This window comes from Notamacropus eugenii, chromosome 1, assembly GCF_028372415.1.
Source record: "Notamacropus eugenii isolate mMacEug1 chromosome 1, mMacEug1.pri_v2, whole genome shotgun sequence".
Lineage (NCBI taxonomy): Eukaryota > Metazoa > Chordata > Mammalia > Diprotodontia > Macropodidae > Notamacropus > Notamacropus eugenii.
This window is the reverse complement of record NC_092872.1, coordinates 183664009-183682329: the sequence shown is the minus strand read 5'-3', so window position 1 is coordinate 183682329 and position 18321 is coordinate 183664009. Positions and strand designations below refer to the sequence as shown.

At 38.5% G+C, this 18321-nt stretch overlaps 1 protein-coding gene across 2 annotated transcripts in view; it reads right to left on the bottom strand.

The window, feature by feature from the left end:
• Positions 1-18321, bottom strand: part of SORCS3 (sortilin related VPS10 domain containing receptor 3) — a 676074-nt gene that overhangs the window by 275409 nt on the left and 382344 nt on the right. For both annotated transcript variants that reach the window (XM_072621715.1, XM_072621724.1), the window contains one exon: positions 16025-16183. In XM_072621715.1, coding sequence (XP_072477816.1) covers positions 16025-16183 — 159 coding nt within the window. The remainder of the gene's footprint in view (positions 1-16024; positions 16184-18321) is intronic.

Sequence of the window (18321 nt, the reverse complement as noted above, 5' to 3'; positions counted from 1 at the left end):
CACTGTAATCCCATTTGCAAATGAGAAAGCCAAGACTCAGAGATATTAAGTGATTTGTCAAATATCTTACAATTAGTCCATTCAACAACTGTTTTGATCCTTGTTTTCTCTTCTCAAGAGAATCCTTCCACAACACTAGACTCCACAAATGTACTTATCTTCTATTTTACTCAGAAAACCAATAACATCCATTTTGAACTTACTCAACTGCCCTACCCCACACATTAAAACTCTTCTACATCTTTATCGGTACCTCTCTCTTTTATTCCTCCTGTCTCTGAAGAAGAAGCTCCCTTCTTCTGGTCAAGACCAGCCCATCTATTTGTTCCCTCAGTCCACCCCCTCGACTTTTCAGGAGCTTTCTCAATCAATTAATTATCCAATATCTCTTGCAACTGTTCTTCCCCATCTACTGACTCTTTGTTGTTTGTTTAATAAGCATGCTCAGTTCTCCTCAGCCTTAAAAAAAGAAAAAACCCTTCATTTGAGTCTTCCATCCCCTCAAGCTTTGTCCTCTACCTCTCTTCCCTTTCCCTGCCAAACTCCATTCTCCAAATCACCTAGGTTTGGTGATTTGGAATCAATCATGGTTTTTCTTCTCCCTCATTCTAGTTTCTTCCCCTACCTTTCCTGTCTTATTTCTTTCTACTCCTCTTTGTGAACTCTGTTTTATATCTAAACTGGATAAATAGGTTTTCTCTTAAACTGAGAGTCTAAATACAAACATTTTCATTACTAGAATGGACTTTATCCTCATCATCTCCATCCTTCAGAATCTTCGCCTTCTTCTGAAGTTTAACTCAGCTCAAGTGATGCCTCCTGAATGCTTCTTTCACATATTAGAGGCCTCTCCCTTTTAATTTTATTTATATATTTATTCACATGCATACATACACTCCTTCCCCCTTTTAGAAGGTAAGCCCTGAGAGCAGGAATATTTTTCTTATTCCCACCCTCTATCACAGTACCTTACATATAGTACGTACTCAACAAATTAATTGAATTTCATTGACCACTCTAACCCTGAGGTTATAACTCAGACAATAATTACACTTCTGACCTCAGTTTGTTAACACCTTAGCATATTAAAGTTTATACAACTTGAAACTTGCAACAACCCTGTGAGGTTGTACCCTGTGAAGTACAAGTTCTATTATTCCATTTGACAAATGAGCAAGCCCAGTCTCCGAGATTGGTCCCCAGTCTCACATTTAGTCAATGCCATCTCTTGACTACAAAGCCCTGTCATCTTTATGCTGTTTATTTAAACTGTTTGAATAAGGGCTAAGAGGGAATCACAGAATTTTACAATTGAAGAAAATTTTAGAGTTCATCTAGTCCAAGCTCTCATCTTATACAGAAGTTTTTTCTATAGCATCCTGGACAACGACACAACTAGTTTCTGTCTGAGTACCTTCAATGACTGGGAGCTCATTGCCTTGGGAGAAAGTTTGTCATGTTGCAGCTCAAATCAAATTGTTAGGTCTTTTTTAAATTGTGAAAAATTTGCTTCCCAGTAATTCCCACCCATTTTCCTAATTTTTTTGCCCTTTAAAGTCACATAGAATGAATCTGCTACTTCTTTGGCATGACATCCCTTCAGTTATGTGCCAAAATCTGTCACTTCCCTCTAAGTCTTTCCTTCTCCATGTTAAATATGCCCAGGTACTTTAACTGCTCTTTATAGGGCAGTTTCCCAAATGCTCACCCTCTTGGTCATTCCTCTTTGAATTTTGGGCTAGACTGGGAGTCAGAAAATTCAGCTGGATCTTAAATGAGGGCATCGTATTGTAGAGACAAGAGGGTATGGACTCGAGAACTGGACAGGTACTGTGAAGATCCTTGATTTATCTAAGTCTCTTAATATTGTTCCCATTAGTATATCATCTATCACATAAGGAAAGATAGTAAGTTTGGTTTGGAGATTTCTCAGATTTACTTATTATATCTAATAACTGTCACCTTGCAAAGCAGGGCAAAAGACCTGGGGGTAGAAGGGAATGGGTTGGCATACAAGATAGCTAAATCTCTGTGCTTATGAGAGAGGAAGTAAAAAGTTAATTTGGCAGCAATGAACAATGACTTCATGGGTAGGTTCTGAAAGTGGTAGGCCATGGGGCAGGTGTCCTTACCTATGGTTAAAGTAACAGAGAACTGAGACCCAAACTCTAACTCCTTCCCCATTGTCTGATATGTTAGACAGAACCTAGAGAAATGGACTCATCATGATGCTGAAAATGAAGATGACATAAATCATTCATCTAGTCAGTCAGTCAACAAGCATTTATTAATGACTTATTATTCCATACATTGTGGTAAGGGTTGGGAATATTTTTTAAAAGGCATAGATGTGACCCAATTCATAAAGGAGAAGCCAGTTGGCTCCCATCCTTATCAAATTCCTACTGTGTGTCTAGTTTCCACCCTGTATCCCAGATTATATATACCCTCCCCACAAAATACGTCCTGAGCTCCATGCTCTGCACATCAACTAGAGGAAAAATACTTTCTCTCTGATCCACAGACAAGAACTTTGCTCTGCTCTTTCAATTTCACAAATGGGGAATTATTCCCCTAGATCAGTTCCAATTAATCTTCTCTTTTTCCTCCTACCAGTCCTGCCACAACTGCTTTTCTGAGGGAGACCAATTGGTTTCTGAAGCTTACCTTAAGTCTGCCATTTTGGAAAAGAAGGAACACTTTTAGGTGACACTTTCTCTCCTCAACCTTAAATCAAACAGTCTAACAAACAAAAAATCTGGAAAAGCAGATGTTCTAATCCAGCTCTCCCCTTTCTTCCCCACCTATCACTTGGTCTGGCAGAGGGATCTTCTCTACTGTTCATTCCTAGTCTCCCTGGAACAATACATGTCCAGGCTCTTTTAAATTAGGAGTCAGTATTCCATAATTTAATTTTCCCCTCTCATATTAAACCCACCAGCCTTCACATAATCAGAGTGATAAATGCAGAGTCAGATATAGTCTTTCTGATATTAATACCCATCAGTACTTCAAATGCAAACAATTACGACATTTGACTTTATAAAAATTACCAAGTATAGAGACTCCTGCTTAATTAAACCATTTAAAAAGTTGCTTTTGTTACATTTAATGAGTGATATATTACACTGCAATGAAGCATCCAGCAGGACAAATACTTCACAATGCTGCCAATTAAGACTCACTTCACTTATGCCTATTGAAGACAGGAGTGCTCCACACTCCATTCAGTTTGTGCATTTGAAATGAACTGGTTAGTGAGAAGGGTGCTTCTTTGCTAATGAGTTTTGTAATCAAGGCATCTATTTTAATTTCAAATTGGCTAGATTGGGGGAAATTGCTAGACTAAATGACTGGTACTAATTAGGATTATAAAAATATTCATCATGCCGGGGAATTAACATGGGGGTCTGATTTGCCTGCATTTGCATAGCGCTAGAGTTTTGAAAAAAATCTTGACAAATTGTCTTCTCTTTAACAAATTGAGCAAACACTAGATCTGTTTTAGTCTTTCTTTTCATTTGAAGCAGGAATACATATTCACGATTTGTAAATGAAGTTAAACTTCTCTTCATTACCATATGCAAGATGCTGGTCTCCCCAAGCCTCCCAAAGCACTCTTAGCTATTATGATGACAAACACTTGGCATCCCCAGTTGCCTAGCCCCTCCAAGCAGAACCAATGAAAGCAAGAGAGACGGGGGAAAAGCCTGGAGACAAAATTGGAACCTCAGAAACATCTGGCTTTGCTGCTGCTCTTAATTCTTCCCTCCTTGCAAGGAACTAAATAAGTATCCTACCACCCCCTTCTTATGGTACCTGTTTAAAGATTAGCTCTCTTCAAAGTTCCAACAGGGAAATTCCCCTGGGATTTCTGCAAGAACATCATTTGGTCAGTTGTACTTCTTTACAAATATGCCTCTGTTACCTCACTAAAAAAATTTGTAGTGTGAACTTCAATACATGGTGGATTCCAGTCAAAAGTGTTGGTACATTCCATCCTTAACCATCCATCTATAGTAGAGTTTCTTAACCTTTTTGCATCATAGACACCTTGGGGAATCCAATGAAACCTATGGACCACTCAAAATGTTCTAAAATGCTTAGAATAACATATATAGGATTGCAAAGGAAACCAATTACATTGAAATGCAGTTCCATTTGTATGTATTTGTTTGTTCACTTATTTATGTATTTTGAAGTATATGGACCTGAAGTTAAGACTTTGTGATCTATTAGATGCAATGGCAGTTTACAGAGAGTCTGAAGAACACTTGGGTGCTGCCTGTGACTGTCAAAAGTGAATTAATAGAAAGAATAAAAGATAATATCATATTCTAAAGCCTGGGTGAAAGGGAAAATGGTGGACCATTGACAAAAACAGAGAAGTAAGAAGAGGTAGTAAATTTGCAGGGTTCATTAGGAAATCCTGAGTTTACTGTACCTGTGGAATATCCAAAGAGATAACCACTAGACACTTAGAAAGAAATGTAGATCTGGACTAGGAGAAGGTAGGTCAAAACTGGAAGTTTAGGTTTAGGAGTTGTCCAAATGAAGATGGTTTAGGAAGAAGTCAGGGAAGTATGAGATGAAGAGAAACAAGTATGGAACCTTGGGAGACACACTTTAAGGGGGTCACAAAAATAAGACTTGCCAAAGGAGACAGGGAAGGATCAGGCAGAGGAGTAGGAGGAGAACTAATGAGATGATGTATATGCCACAAGTGAAAAGCAGTATGCAAATTTTTTGGCAAATTACAAGCACAGTACAAATGTGATTACTATTAACACTGTTTTTCATTTTATTATAAACACACTAGAATATTAATGGAGCCTGGCTGGCTGAAAACATTCTTTCCAATTCCACTTTATCTTCTGCTTTGAAATGTTATGAAAAAGTCCCATAAAAAAGATACCTCTGCTCCCAGCTGCCATGTCTCATTATGAAAGTAATTGAGGGAAAAAATCAGTTAGCTACATTAATGGGAGCTCAAGTCATTAAATGTTTAGTAAACGCTAAAATACAATCAGAAGCCCAGAAATACCTAGTGCAAACTGGATCTCCTAAGAAGACTTGGATGTTTGTGCCCTGAATGCTGTTTACTCCCAGTGGGATCTTTGCAAATTTAAAGTAAACTGATGCCTTCCCACTGTCAATCTGCTGTTACTTCTTTCCTTTTATGGGAGATACAGATCGGCCCATGTGGCCCACAACAGTCATAGTCATGCCTCTGTCACTTCCTCAGTTGGGGTGAAATCCAATCATGGTCTCTCATCTTTTCCAGGGAGCTACCCTGTCCACTCTGTGTCCAGGATTCCTGTCAGCTACTTTTTCAAAGTGAAAAATAGCCAGCATTCTGGATGAGCTTGTCTGACAAATGGGGCTATAGGGCAGAAAGGAGATATTAATTAATGATAACTGCAGACAAAGACTCCAAAAAAGGGCTCTCAGAATGTGATTTCCTATTAGTAGATCAGAATTTAAAGAGTTTTGGACTAGGAGTCAAGAAACCTCTGCCCTGAGTTCTTTCTCTACACCCCAGGACAACTGTGTCCACAATTCCCCCAATTAGAGATGAAAAGCATTGGGTTATGGAATCATAGGGACTATCTAGTATGTATGTGTCCATTTATAAATGAGGAAACTGATCCAGGAACAGTGAAATGACTGACTTGCCCAAAGTCTCCCAGCAAGTCCCAAGTAGAGCTGTGATTTTAACAAATTTCTCCTGACTCTCAAAGCTCCTTCTATTATTTAATAGCTATCATCCACAAAGTTCTTTTTTAAAATGTGAATACTCTTAAAGGAAGTAATATGTTTACTCATCAGCACAGCAGAATAAATTCATTATATTTTCCTCCTTAACAAGAGAGACCTAGACTGGAAAGAAAAGGACAGGGAAAGGAACAAAGGAAGGGCCAACCATGGTTTCTTTTTGGGGGAACCAGATGACCTAAAATATTCCCTTCCAATTTCCATTTGTCCATGGTTCTCAATATATGCCAATGGCCCTTGATCAATATATGCCTCTTGTTGTTTATTTATCACAGCATTGTTGAATGCAAATAGGTATGCACCTAGAAGATGTGGTGAACAGACAGCTGGACCTGGAATCAGGAAGACTGGAGTTTGCATTCTGAGTCATTCACTAGCCGTGCAATTCTGAGTAACTTATTTTCTGTCTGCCTCATTTTTGTCATCTGTAATATGGAGATAACAATTATATCTATCTCCCACAGCGGTTGTGAGGTTAAAAAAAGAAAATACTGGGGGGCAGAGCCAAGATGTCAGAGTAGAAAGATGCATATACTCTAGTGCTTCCCCCATAGCCCACAAAATACCTGTAAAAAATGACTCAACAAATTCTAGAGCAGCAGAAGCCACAGAACAACAGAGTGAAAGAGGTTTCCAGTCAAAAGTAACCTGGAAGGCTGACAAGAAAGGTCTATCTCACAGGACACTGAGTTGAGCAGAGCCTAGCCCTGGCCACATGGCACTGGGAGGAACAGGACCTGAACAGACCTCTGGGGCAGAATTCCCAGCAGGGAGGGTCTCAGATCCCTCAACCCACAAGTAAAACAGAAAGAGCCAAAGGTCAGTGTGGGAGAGATTTCTTAGCTGGGTGAGAGGAGAGTGGAGTCCCCCCAGCACTGGCCCCAGGTGGCAGCAGAGGTGGTGGTGGCGGCAGCAGCAGCAGCAGGCAGCAGGTGGCTATGGTGGCCCTGGAAACAGCCTGGGTCCATTGTCCAGGCAGCTCAGCTTAAAGCCTCTGGGGGAATTGAGCAGCTGATCTTCACTTCAGCCCTCAGTGGTGGCCCTGCCCTCATCCAAAGCCCCTGGGGGAATTGAGCAGTTGATCTGAAACTCAGCTTTCAGCACAATACTGGGGGGAGGATTAGCACTAGGACCCTCCTCTTGAAAAAGGATTCAGAAGTCAAGTAACTGGCGGGGAAATCCAAAAAAGGGACAAAAAATAAGACCATAGAAAGTTAATTTCTTGGTGAACAGGTGTCTCCTCCCATCCTTTCAGATGAGGAAGAACAAGACATAGTGTCAGAGGAAGTCAAGGCCCCTGCCTCCAGGGCCTCCAAAGGGAATTTAAACTAGGCTCAGGCAATAGAAGAGCTTGAAAAGAAAATCAGCAGCTTTCAGATGAGGAAGAACAAGGCACAGTATCAGAGGAAGTCAAGGCTTCTGCCTCTAGTCCTCCAAACTAAATATGAAATGGGCCCAGACCATAGAAGAGCTTGAAAAGCTAGTCAGCAGGTTGCTAAAGGAGAACCAAAAAAATGCTGAGGAATATAAAACCTTTAAAAATAAGCTAACTCAATTAGAAAAAGAGGTCCAAAAAGTCAATGAGGAGAAGGAGGCTTTGAAAAGCAGAATTAGCCAAATGGAAAAGAAGGTTCAAAAGCTCACTGAACAAAATAGTTCTTTAAAAGACAGAGTGGAGTTCAGGGGAGCTAATGACTATGAGATAAACCAAGAAGTTACAAAAGAAAACCAAAAGATTGAAAAAATAGAAAATAATGTGAAATATCTCATCGGAAAATCAATTGACCTGGAAAATAGATCCAGGAGAGACAATTTAAAAATTATGGGACTACCTGAAAGCCATGATCAAAAAAAGAGCTTAGACGTTATCTTTCGTGAAATTATCAAGGAAAACTGCCCTGATATTCTAGAACTAGAGGGTAAAATAAATATTGAAAGAATCCACTGATCACCTCCTGAAAGAGACTCAAAAAAGAGAAACTCCTAGGAATATTGTGGCCAAATTTCAGAGTTCCCAGGTCAAGGAGAAAATATTGCAATTAGCTACAAAGAAACAATTCGAGTATGGTGGAAATACAGTCAGGATAACACAGGATCTGGCAGCTTCTACATTAAGAGATCAAAGGGCTTGGAACAGGATATTCTAGAAATCAAAGGAACTAGGATTAAAACCAAGAATCACTTACCCAGCAAAACTGACTATAATATTTCAAGGGAAGAAATGGTCATTCAATGATATAGAAGACTTTCAAGCATTCATGATGAAAAGACCAAAACTGAATAGAAAATTTGACTTTCAAATGTAAAAATCAAGAAAAGCATGAAAAGATAAACAGAAAAGAGAAATCATAAAGGACTTTCTAAAGCTGAACTGTTTACATTCCTACATGGACAGATAATGTTTGTAACTCTTGAGACTTTTCTCAGTATTTGGGTAGGTGGAGGGATTATATACATACCTACACACACACACACACACACACACAAATAGACAGAGAGCATAGGTTGAGTTGAATCAGAAGAGATATCCATAAAAAATAAAATAAAATTAAGGGGTGAGAGAGGAAAATACTGGCAGGAGAAAGGGAGAAATGGAATGCAGCAGGCTATCACTCATAAAAGAGATAATAAAAATCTTGTTCAATGGAGGAGAAAAGGGAGGAGGTTAGAGGGGAAAAGTGAGTCAGCTTACTCTCCACATGGGGCTTAAGAAGGGATAAATTAATTAATTAATAAACATGCTCACTAAATTTGGTATGAAAATCTATCTTACACTATGGGAAAGTAGGGGAGAAGGGGATAAGTGGGGTGAGAGGGATGATAGATGGGAGGGTAAATGGGAGAAGGGAGGAACTGGAAATAAACATTTTTGGGAAGAGACAAGGTCAAATGAGAGAATAGAAAAAAAAGAGGGGGACAGCGTAGGATGGAGGGCAATATAGTTAGTCTTACGCAACATGACTATTATGGAAGTCTTTTGCAAAATGACACATATATAGCCTGTATTGAATTGTTTGCCTTCTCAGTTGGGATGGGTAGGGAGGGAGGGAGAGAAGTTGGAATTCAAAGTATTAGAAATGAATGTTGAGAATTATTATTGCATATAACTGGGAAATAAGAAATACAGGTAATGGGGTATAGAAATTTATCTTGCCCTACAAGAGAGAATATGAGGATAAGGGAAGGGTGGGGTGTGATAGAAGGGAGGGTACATTGAGGGAAGGGGTAATCAGAATGCAAGGTATTTTGGGGTTGGGGAGGGGAGAGATGGGGAGAAAAATTGGAACTCAAAATTTTGTGGAAATGAATATCGAAATCTAAAAATAAATAAATAAATTTAACAAAAAAAAAAAAAACCCAAATGGGGTCATAAAGAATTGGACACAAGTGAAAATGACTTTAAAAAATTATGATTATGTTCCATTAAATTTCACGGATTTTTGTTCTTTCTATTTACAAAAAAAGAAAATATTTACTCTCAATATTTATAAAGGTAATATTTCACAAACATTAAGGTATCACAAAAATACCAATTATTATCATTGTCATCATCAACACCACTTTCATCATCATTATTCATATAAGAGCAAGTTTTATCATTTGGAGATTAAATATGTTTAGCAAAATAAGACTTCATCTCTGATGAGTCTTAGCAACTTTGTGCTAATTGATCATCTGCAGATTTGGCCTTATTGAATAGAATCAGGATGTAATCCCAACCACCATGAGTTTAGATGCTTCCCTTACCATCAGATGATCCAACCCCACTATCGTTGGTGATGTCACAGTTCACATGGAACAGCCATCAGCTAATCAGTCACATAAAAGAGTCAACCTTCTCCTAACACCCAATAGTTCTAGTCAGTATGGCTATGTTCCCTAAATGGGTCTACAACTGAGTGTGTGACTTTGTTATTCCAGACTTGGTTTGAAACCCTTTCATTCAGCCAGAGATGACATCCTAGAAGGATATTATGGACTAGATTAAAGGAAGTGACTTTCTGTCCTTTCATTCCCATGAGAATTTTTCACTGACAGAATTTCTGATAACTCATCTTTAGAGGCAAAGTATAGGTTTATTGTTGCTTTCTAGTAGGAAGGCATGAAACTGTAGACAAATAACCTAATTTGACCAGAAGTGGTAAGCAGGGCTTCAAGAGGTTTCCTCTTGACCTTCTTGTTCTGTTGTTTTCCAGACAGTCACATGGCAGCAGTTGTGTGAACTGGCCCCCTGTCCTCTTTGTTTCATGGACAAAGGATTGAATGGTAGGGGAGACTGGGAGATTCTAAGCTTCTCTGTTAGAAGAAGTAGACAAAATGCTACTCATTTGTTGAGCAATCAAATACCTATTGGGGGCCATCTCTAGTCATCCTGATGTAAACCTTGACACTGGACCCAGATGGCTTTGGAGGAGAAAGTGAGGCTGACTTTGCATAGCCCTCCCTCACTTAAACCCAAATGATTTGCAAGTCATGGCATCACCTCCCTGATGTCACAGAGAATCAAAGACAAACGACAACAACAAATGTCTACAGACTGTCTGTCTCTCTCTCCTAGAAGTTGGAAAGTCCATATGAACTCATGTCAAAGTGTTTATTGTTGTTGATGACGATGACTCTTCGTGACTCCTTTTGTGGTTTTCTTGGCAAAGACACTGGAGTAGTTTGCCATCTCCTTCTCTAGATTATTTTATAGATGAGGAAACTGAGGCAAATAGGATTAATGGACTTTCCTAGGGTCACATGTTTATTAAGTGTCTTCAGTCAGATTTGAACCCAGGAAGATGACTCTCCTTAATTTCAGGCCAGGAACTCTATTCACTACACACCTAAATCAGGATAATCTCTTTATGGGAGTGATTATGTGCCTTATTTAGAATAAGTACTCGTTATTTTATTTTCATCACACAAAGAACTGAGAGGCAGATGTGGTATAGTAGATAGAGAGATATCTTTACCATCAAGAAACTCTGGGTTTAGAGCTTGCTTCTGACATATACAGACTGTATGACTTAAGAGGTCACTCACGAACCCCATTGATGGGGTTCAGCTTTGCAAGAAGACAATGATCAAAGCTGGGAGATTCTAGGAGTTTACACCCTTTTCACCAGATAGATGTGTAGTGCTCCAGACAATAGCTGGGGTAAGTTGTGTATTTCCAGTATAGTAGTTAAGATTTCTCAAACTAGCCTTAACCTGGTGTGGAAGCTATACTTTCCAACCATACTGATCTGTAGCCTGGATCATCTGTGCCTGATTCTATCTAGGTACCTGGACATGATTCGGTATACATCCAATCACCTTTCTTGTCCAGAATTCCTTTCCCCTGACATGGTGGTTAAGAATAAAAGGGTTGAGGCAGATAATCCTTAGGCACTTATAGGATAACAATCCTTTCACTACAAGATGTCATAGGCCAATAGGGCTATGTGTGGTGGTGGTTGTCCTCTCTGAATTAAATATAGATGGTGTTGGGAGGGAAGGGGGAAGAATATGTTAGTAAAAATGTTGTGGGGATGGATTCATAGATAAAAAAGAGGAAAGCTTTTGTCCTACTCTTTTTCTTAGCTCAAATGAAATTCAGTGCTGCAAATAACAGCTAGTTAATCTATAATGACTTTATCCCCAGTGTAGCAAGTCACTAATCCTAGCATTGCTGAAGGCTTCCAGTGAAAAATATCTTCACCTGCTAATCCTACAGCCTAAGAGTACAATTACATCTTCTAATCTGCGGACTTAAAAAGCCAATCCAAATGGAAGTTAAGGCTTCATCTGCATTTAACTGGGCAGAAGGACATATTTACATTCCAGTTTGCTTTTACTAACTGGGGATCTAAATGTATCACAGAATGATAATCTCCTAGAATTTGAAAATTCCTTAAATTAAATCTGTTCCAACCTCCTCCCACTGTGAGAATATTTTTTAATAGCATCCTGACAGGTGGTCATCTGTATCCTGCTTGAACACCTCATGTGATGGCAAGCTTACTACTTTACTACTTCATTGTTAGAAAATTCTTCCTGTATTGAACTCAAACCTGCTTCCCTGAAATTTGAAACTGTTAATGACAGTTTCAGCAATATAAAAAAGGACCAATATTTCTTCCCTATAAAAAGTCTTCAGATATTTGCAGAAAGTGACCATTCTCTTGTTAATTCCATGCTTGTCTAGGCTGAACAGATGAAAGTCACTTCACTAACTAACTAAACCCTTTTACAAACCAGCTTTGAGTCTCCTCATCAGCCGAATGACCCTTATCTGTCATACTCTATTTTCTCAATGTGGTAACAATAACTGAACACAGTGATCCAGATGTAGTCTGACAACGTCAGAGTACAAATAGAATATCACTTAAATACCCTTTACTTCTAGTAATGCAACCTGAAGTCACATTTGGGATTTGGGGGGATGAGGCAGGGGGCTACTATGTATCCCTGTTGACTCACATTAAGCTCGTGTTCAACTAGCACTTTCAAATCTTTTTCACATGAATATCTATCCAGCTGCATTTCTCCTGTCCTGTATTATCTTGTTTCAAGATACATGAATATGCATGTGAATATATGTATATTTCTGACACTAAATGCTTGAGTAGACAAGCAGTCTGTGATTCTATAAAGTTTCTTACCCCAACTCTCTACTTTTAGCTACACCTGGAGTTTAACTTTGCCAAGAAGATGGATGATAACAGGGAGATTTCCAAATCTCCATTCATATAAAAATAGCTATTTTTAATAGCTCTTCCTTGAAATGCATCTATAAAGTAAGGACTAGGGGATGGGGGGGGAAGGGGAAAAGGACATAGACTAAATCCTGCATTCATTTTTGCTTTTGTTTTTTTTTTTGTTTTGTCACAACACATTTCTTGTTAAAAAGATGATTTCTGCACTTTCTAATACCGTGCAGGCATGAGATGACAGCAACACTTATCTGTCCAAAGGTTCACCTTCAATCTTCAAAACCAATCTCGAAATCTTGTAAGAAATCTTTCTAATGAGAAAACTGGGTCTTTGGGTTAGTCAAACACTCCCCCTGCCTCCCAGCTAAGTGCAGAGATGTTCTTGGCCATAATGGGAAACAACCTAATGGGAATAGAAATCCAATTCCATATAATACAATAAGTATATACCTCTGTATGGAAGAAGAAGAAGAGTTTAGGCCACTTTACATGGAAAGAAAACGAGAACCAGAGAGATGAATTGACTTGTTGAAGATTGTAATACATTAGGCAAAAGGTATGGATGTGAAATTGCCAAGTCTAGTGTGGTCCAGTGGATCCTGAACTAAACCTAAAGTTCAGAAGACCAGAGTTAAAATCGAGCCTCTAACACTTACCAATTATGTCATCCTGGGCAAGTGGCAACCTCTCTTTCCCTCAAACTCTTCAGTTGTAATGTGAGGACAATAACAGCACCTATCTCCTAGGGTTGTTGTAAAGATCAAGTGGGATATTTGAGGGTTTTCCCACTAAATAATATTTTATTTTTTCAAATTACATGTAAAGATAGTTTTCAATATTCATTTTTATAAGATTTTTAGCTCCAAATTTTTTCCCTCCTTTCCTTCCCTCACCCTTCCCCAAGACAGCAAGCAATCTGATATAGGTTATACATTTACAGTGATAATAAACATATTTCCCAAGTGGGATACTTGCTAAGTGTTTAGCACAGATCCTGGCACATAGCAGGCACTCCCTCCCTCCCTCCCTCCCTCCCTTCCTTCCTTCCTTCCTTCCTTCCTTCCTTCCTTCCTTCCTTCCTTCCTTCCTGATTTTCTTCCTTCCATACCCACAGAGTGGCTTGTAACTAATCCAAAATATAGGCCTGGGTCATTTGACAGCTACTCTATGGCTCAGACTATATCCCTTCCTAAAAGGCCTTAACCCAGAGAATATTTTCTCCTGCTTTTATCCAGTGTCTATCCAGTACCACTGCCACCAAAGAAATATAATCCCTCAGACTATCACACTTCTCTAATTATATTATATTTTAAACAGTAGGTATGGCTTTCTTGTAATCTTAGTTTTCTGTTTCTTTAACTATGCATTTAAGCATTTCATGATTCCTGACAAATACCGAGGGTTAATATGTGCACACTATCCCTTTAAAATATTGCCCAATTAGGGCTCTTTGTGATACACAAAAGTTAACCAGGTGGGCTCCAGGATTCGTGAAATCCTCAAAGTGCATCTTACCAAAGTGGCTCAAATGGTGGGATCTACAGGCCCTCCACAAAAACGACTTCTCTCAGAGATAGATACCAGAATGCTGCAACAGAAGACATTCTCATTTTCTTCCATAGAAATAAGGCATCAGCCTCTCTTGTGCACGTTAGGATTTCAAACTTGAAAGCAGCAAGATTGCGTCTCAATTCTGGAAGACACCTGCATTTTAATCTGCTGCTCGAGGGGACCACTCTCAATCCTTAAGCTACAAAACAGGGAAAGGGAAGAGACCCCTTCTTTAATGGAAAGGTTTGTGAGATTTGCTGTTTGCAGGGAGGGCAAGGGAAGAGTGGAAAGAAATGCTTTATGGCAGATTTCTATGTGTGGCCTGGGGCATTTTGTGACTTCGTAGTTATTTATTTCTGCAAGGAATAGCAGGGCATCAGGTGGGAGTTTTATGGGCACAAGGAACACTCAGTCACTCAGTCACTTTATGCAAAGTTGTCAACAAGAAGGAGCACCGAAGGACTGCAGCTTCTCCAAAGATCTGTCGAATGATTAAGAAAATCCATCAATGCTTATGACACATCTTTCCCATATTTCGACTAAGCAAAAAGCAGCCAAGAAGTCTAGAAGCATTTTGATAGCATCGTATCTCTACATATAATATGTCAGCAATGGTACAGATTGTGGGTTCCACCAAGGGATGAAGTGAAGGGGCACAGCACACATCCCCAGATGTATGCTATGCATATTCAGTTCAGGTTATCACCTCTGGGGCATACAAACCACCAGCTGCTTTTCCCCACCTAGACTTGCTTCCATACTAACCCAAGTGTAGTCCATTCAACATCACCAGCTTGGCTTGAAAAAAATGGCATTGAAACATTTAGTGTCATAAAAATAATATATTATTTTTCAACCCTACTTCAAAATTTGCAGTTACACCAAAAACCTAAGTCTATAAACTATCTGACATTTGACAGTCTTTTTTTTTTTTAATAACATCCACTTGACACTGTGAAAGAATTGTATTTACAATAGCTGTACTTCCATAAATGTCATTTGAGGACTCATGGGGAGGGGGTAGGAATAACCATTTGGTATTGTTATACAGTTTCCTTGTTGAGAGAAAGAAAGGGTTATACTGAAGTGATTGTTTAAGGTGCAGACATCACACACTCAATTATCCATTGAAATGTGTCTCTTCCCCCTACCCCCTCCAAAAAAAATCTGCTATTTTGTCAATCTAAGTAAGAGAGAAGGGGGAAGGAAAAGGTTTGTGTTTGTTTGTTTTAAATCAAGATCATTTCTAGGACTGGTCTATGAAAGACAGAATACTGGCAGGAAGCTGCATGCAGATTCTGCATTAACACATGTGGGAAGGTCATTAAATTATCAGAAGGAAAAAAAGATGAATGAATTCATCTCAGGTCTCCTTTTTTGCTGCTAAAACACTCTGATAAATTCTAAAATCACTAATGAAAAAGAATATTACTCTAAAGGTGGACCAATAAGGGGCGAGAGAAGGTGTCAGAGTATAAAAAGCAGATTCTAAGCATGGAAAACTAGCTATTCAAATTGAAATGATGAAATGCAAATTTTGCTTCAGATGTTTTATCATTATGAAATCTTATCAAAAATCCTACGAAAACAGACATGCATATAGGGCATGCTATGCTTACCCAGACATACCTTGATTTTCCCCCCAAAAAATCATATTTTGTATCTTCCCTTTTTAGGTTTATATTTTTGGTGCAAATTTAGTTAATTTTTAAAATTCATGTTTAGTTATATTTTAGTTTCTTTAGTTTGATGAGGTAGCTCAGCCTAACGAATAAGCACTTGTCTTAGAATCCGGAAGACCTTAGTTCGAATACTGCCCTAGCTTCTTAGTAGTTGTATGACCCACTTAAGTGTTTTTGGGTGTGAAGAGTTTGTTTGGGTTTGATGGTCTCTTTATTTCCTTCCAGCTCTAAATCTAGGATTCAGTGATGGGTTACTCAATTAATGTTTGTTTGCTTTTTAAATTCCTTGGATATATATCCTAAGGAAATGAGCATATCAGAAGCATGTCCACTCACCTTTTGGTCCAAGCTATAGGCGAGGATCCAATCTTCTTGCAGAGGATGGAAGAGCAGGCTCTGAATATAAAAGTTCAGCCGATACTTTTGGTAGGTTGCACCTTCATCTGAGCTAATCAAAATGCTGCTCTCTATCTCAGGATCGCTGAGAAGCATTATCTGAGAAATACAAAGGGAAGAAAATAGAGAAGGAATTAGTAGAGATGACAGTGGAATAAATTCAAGAAATTAAACCATAAATGTTAAGTCATTTATACTTGGGCATCCTAGAATAAGATGGGGTTGGTGGAGTTTCCAAATGAACAACTGGTGTTATCGTTTTCTTTTTCCTGATCTCTTCCTTTAGTGATACCTAGAACTGAATTGGTGTTCAGGATTAGCTCTGAATGCAAAGGAGATTAAGTCTTCAACCTCAATTAGTAAGTATGCACCGAAAGCCTTTTCCTTTTGCTCCTTGCTTTCTCGCTTGTAGCAATTGTTCTCTACCTCACTATCTTTAAAATTTCTTTTTTTACATCACTCGAAGACTAGCCCTATTATTCTTTCATAATATTTATCTTCCAAAAGAAATGCTTCTGGTAAGAAAAAAATCTTCCTAATTACACAGAAACGTGGCATGTGCCATCATTTTGCAACTTTCGAGTTATAGTTCACCTTGAGACTACATATATACATATATACGTACACACATATACACATGTATGGATATGGTCTCTTCTTGGTAACCCTTCCCCCACAAATAGGCAACATCATCATTAAGTGTCAGTCATAAGTTATGACTCCAAGGAATGCTATCCAAGGTCTATATTAAAACCAAGAACGCAAATAATCACTAAAGAGCAAGCTATTTAAAGAAATGAACATCTAAGTACAATTTGGTACCAATCCCATTAATCATTTAACATTTATGATTTATAGACCTTTGCCCTTTTTAATCCCTTTATGGTTTCAAAAAAATCTCTGGAATTCTTTCCCTTCTACTTTCTTTGGCTTTTGGCAAAAGCCCTAGACTCACATGTGATTCTTTAAAATCTACTGGTGAGACTGAGTTAAAGTCTCCTTTGTTTTCTTTGGTCTTTTGTATTTCTGATTTGCTGATTCTGAATTTCAAATTGGGAAACCTTTGGTGGAATTACAGAGGAATGGGACAATTCATGCTTCCCTCCTTATAGAACAAGCAGAGCAGCTGCTTTTTCCTAGCCTTTCATAAGATTTATTCACTATTGCCAAGTCAGTGTAGGGGCTGAGGGGAATGGATGGATATCTTAAAGCAGGATCCAATCAATAGCAGAATGGGACACTTGGGCTGGATGGAAACTGTATTTTAAAATGCATGAACTTAGCGTAGTTAGTACTTCCTTATGGGTTATACTGTGGGCAATTAAACCCTCTTTTTTTCCCCTAGTGCACTGAAACTAAACTGTTTATTGTATACAGGTATAAAGATAGCTTCATGCTTCTGGTTTTAATTAGAAGATAAGACTTACATCATAAACTGGTTTTATGTGATATGACAGTTACAATGCGTTTAATAAACTAACACCTCTCCACTCACTAAATATAAATACACATAAAACATAAAGTCAATCCATTATACAGTTTATCAGAGTACGTTTTTTTCATTTCAAGTTCTTTTTGACATTGTCAACAGAATTCAACCACAATTCAACTAGATGAAGTTATTATGTTCCTACTATGTAAGAGATACTGTTTTAGTGCAGTCTTTTTTATTCCTAGTAGATGCAGTAGATAGAGTACTGGCTCTGGAGTCAGGAAGATCTAAGTTAAAATCCAACTTCAGATATTTACTAGCTGGGTGACCCTGGGCAAGTCACTTAATCTCTATTTGCCACAGTTCCACATCTGTAAAGTGGGGACATACTGAAGAAGAAAATGGCAAACCAACATATTTGCCAAGAAAACCCTACGGATAAAACCCATTGAGTCACACAGAATCAGACATGACTGAATGACTGAACAACTACAATGATTTTCTATCCCACTCCCCACAGAGACTCTCCTACATGTTATCTACTCAACAGTCCCTATCTATTTTCAGAAGAAAATCTTACCTCTTTCTTTATTGAGAAAATTGAGGGCATTCAGTGTGAGCTCTTCTTCCTATTTCAAAATCCTTTAAAAACATTCTACGCTCTCCTTTCATCTATACTAGCCTCTGATAATGAGGTAGTTCTTCTTTTCACCAAAACTTACCATTCTACACATGGACCCTTGAATCCAATTTACTCTCTACCTTCTCCAGAAGAATGCCTTCCCAATTACCTCTTCTCTTTCTC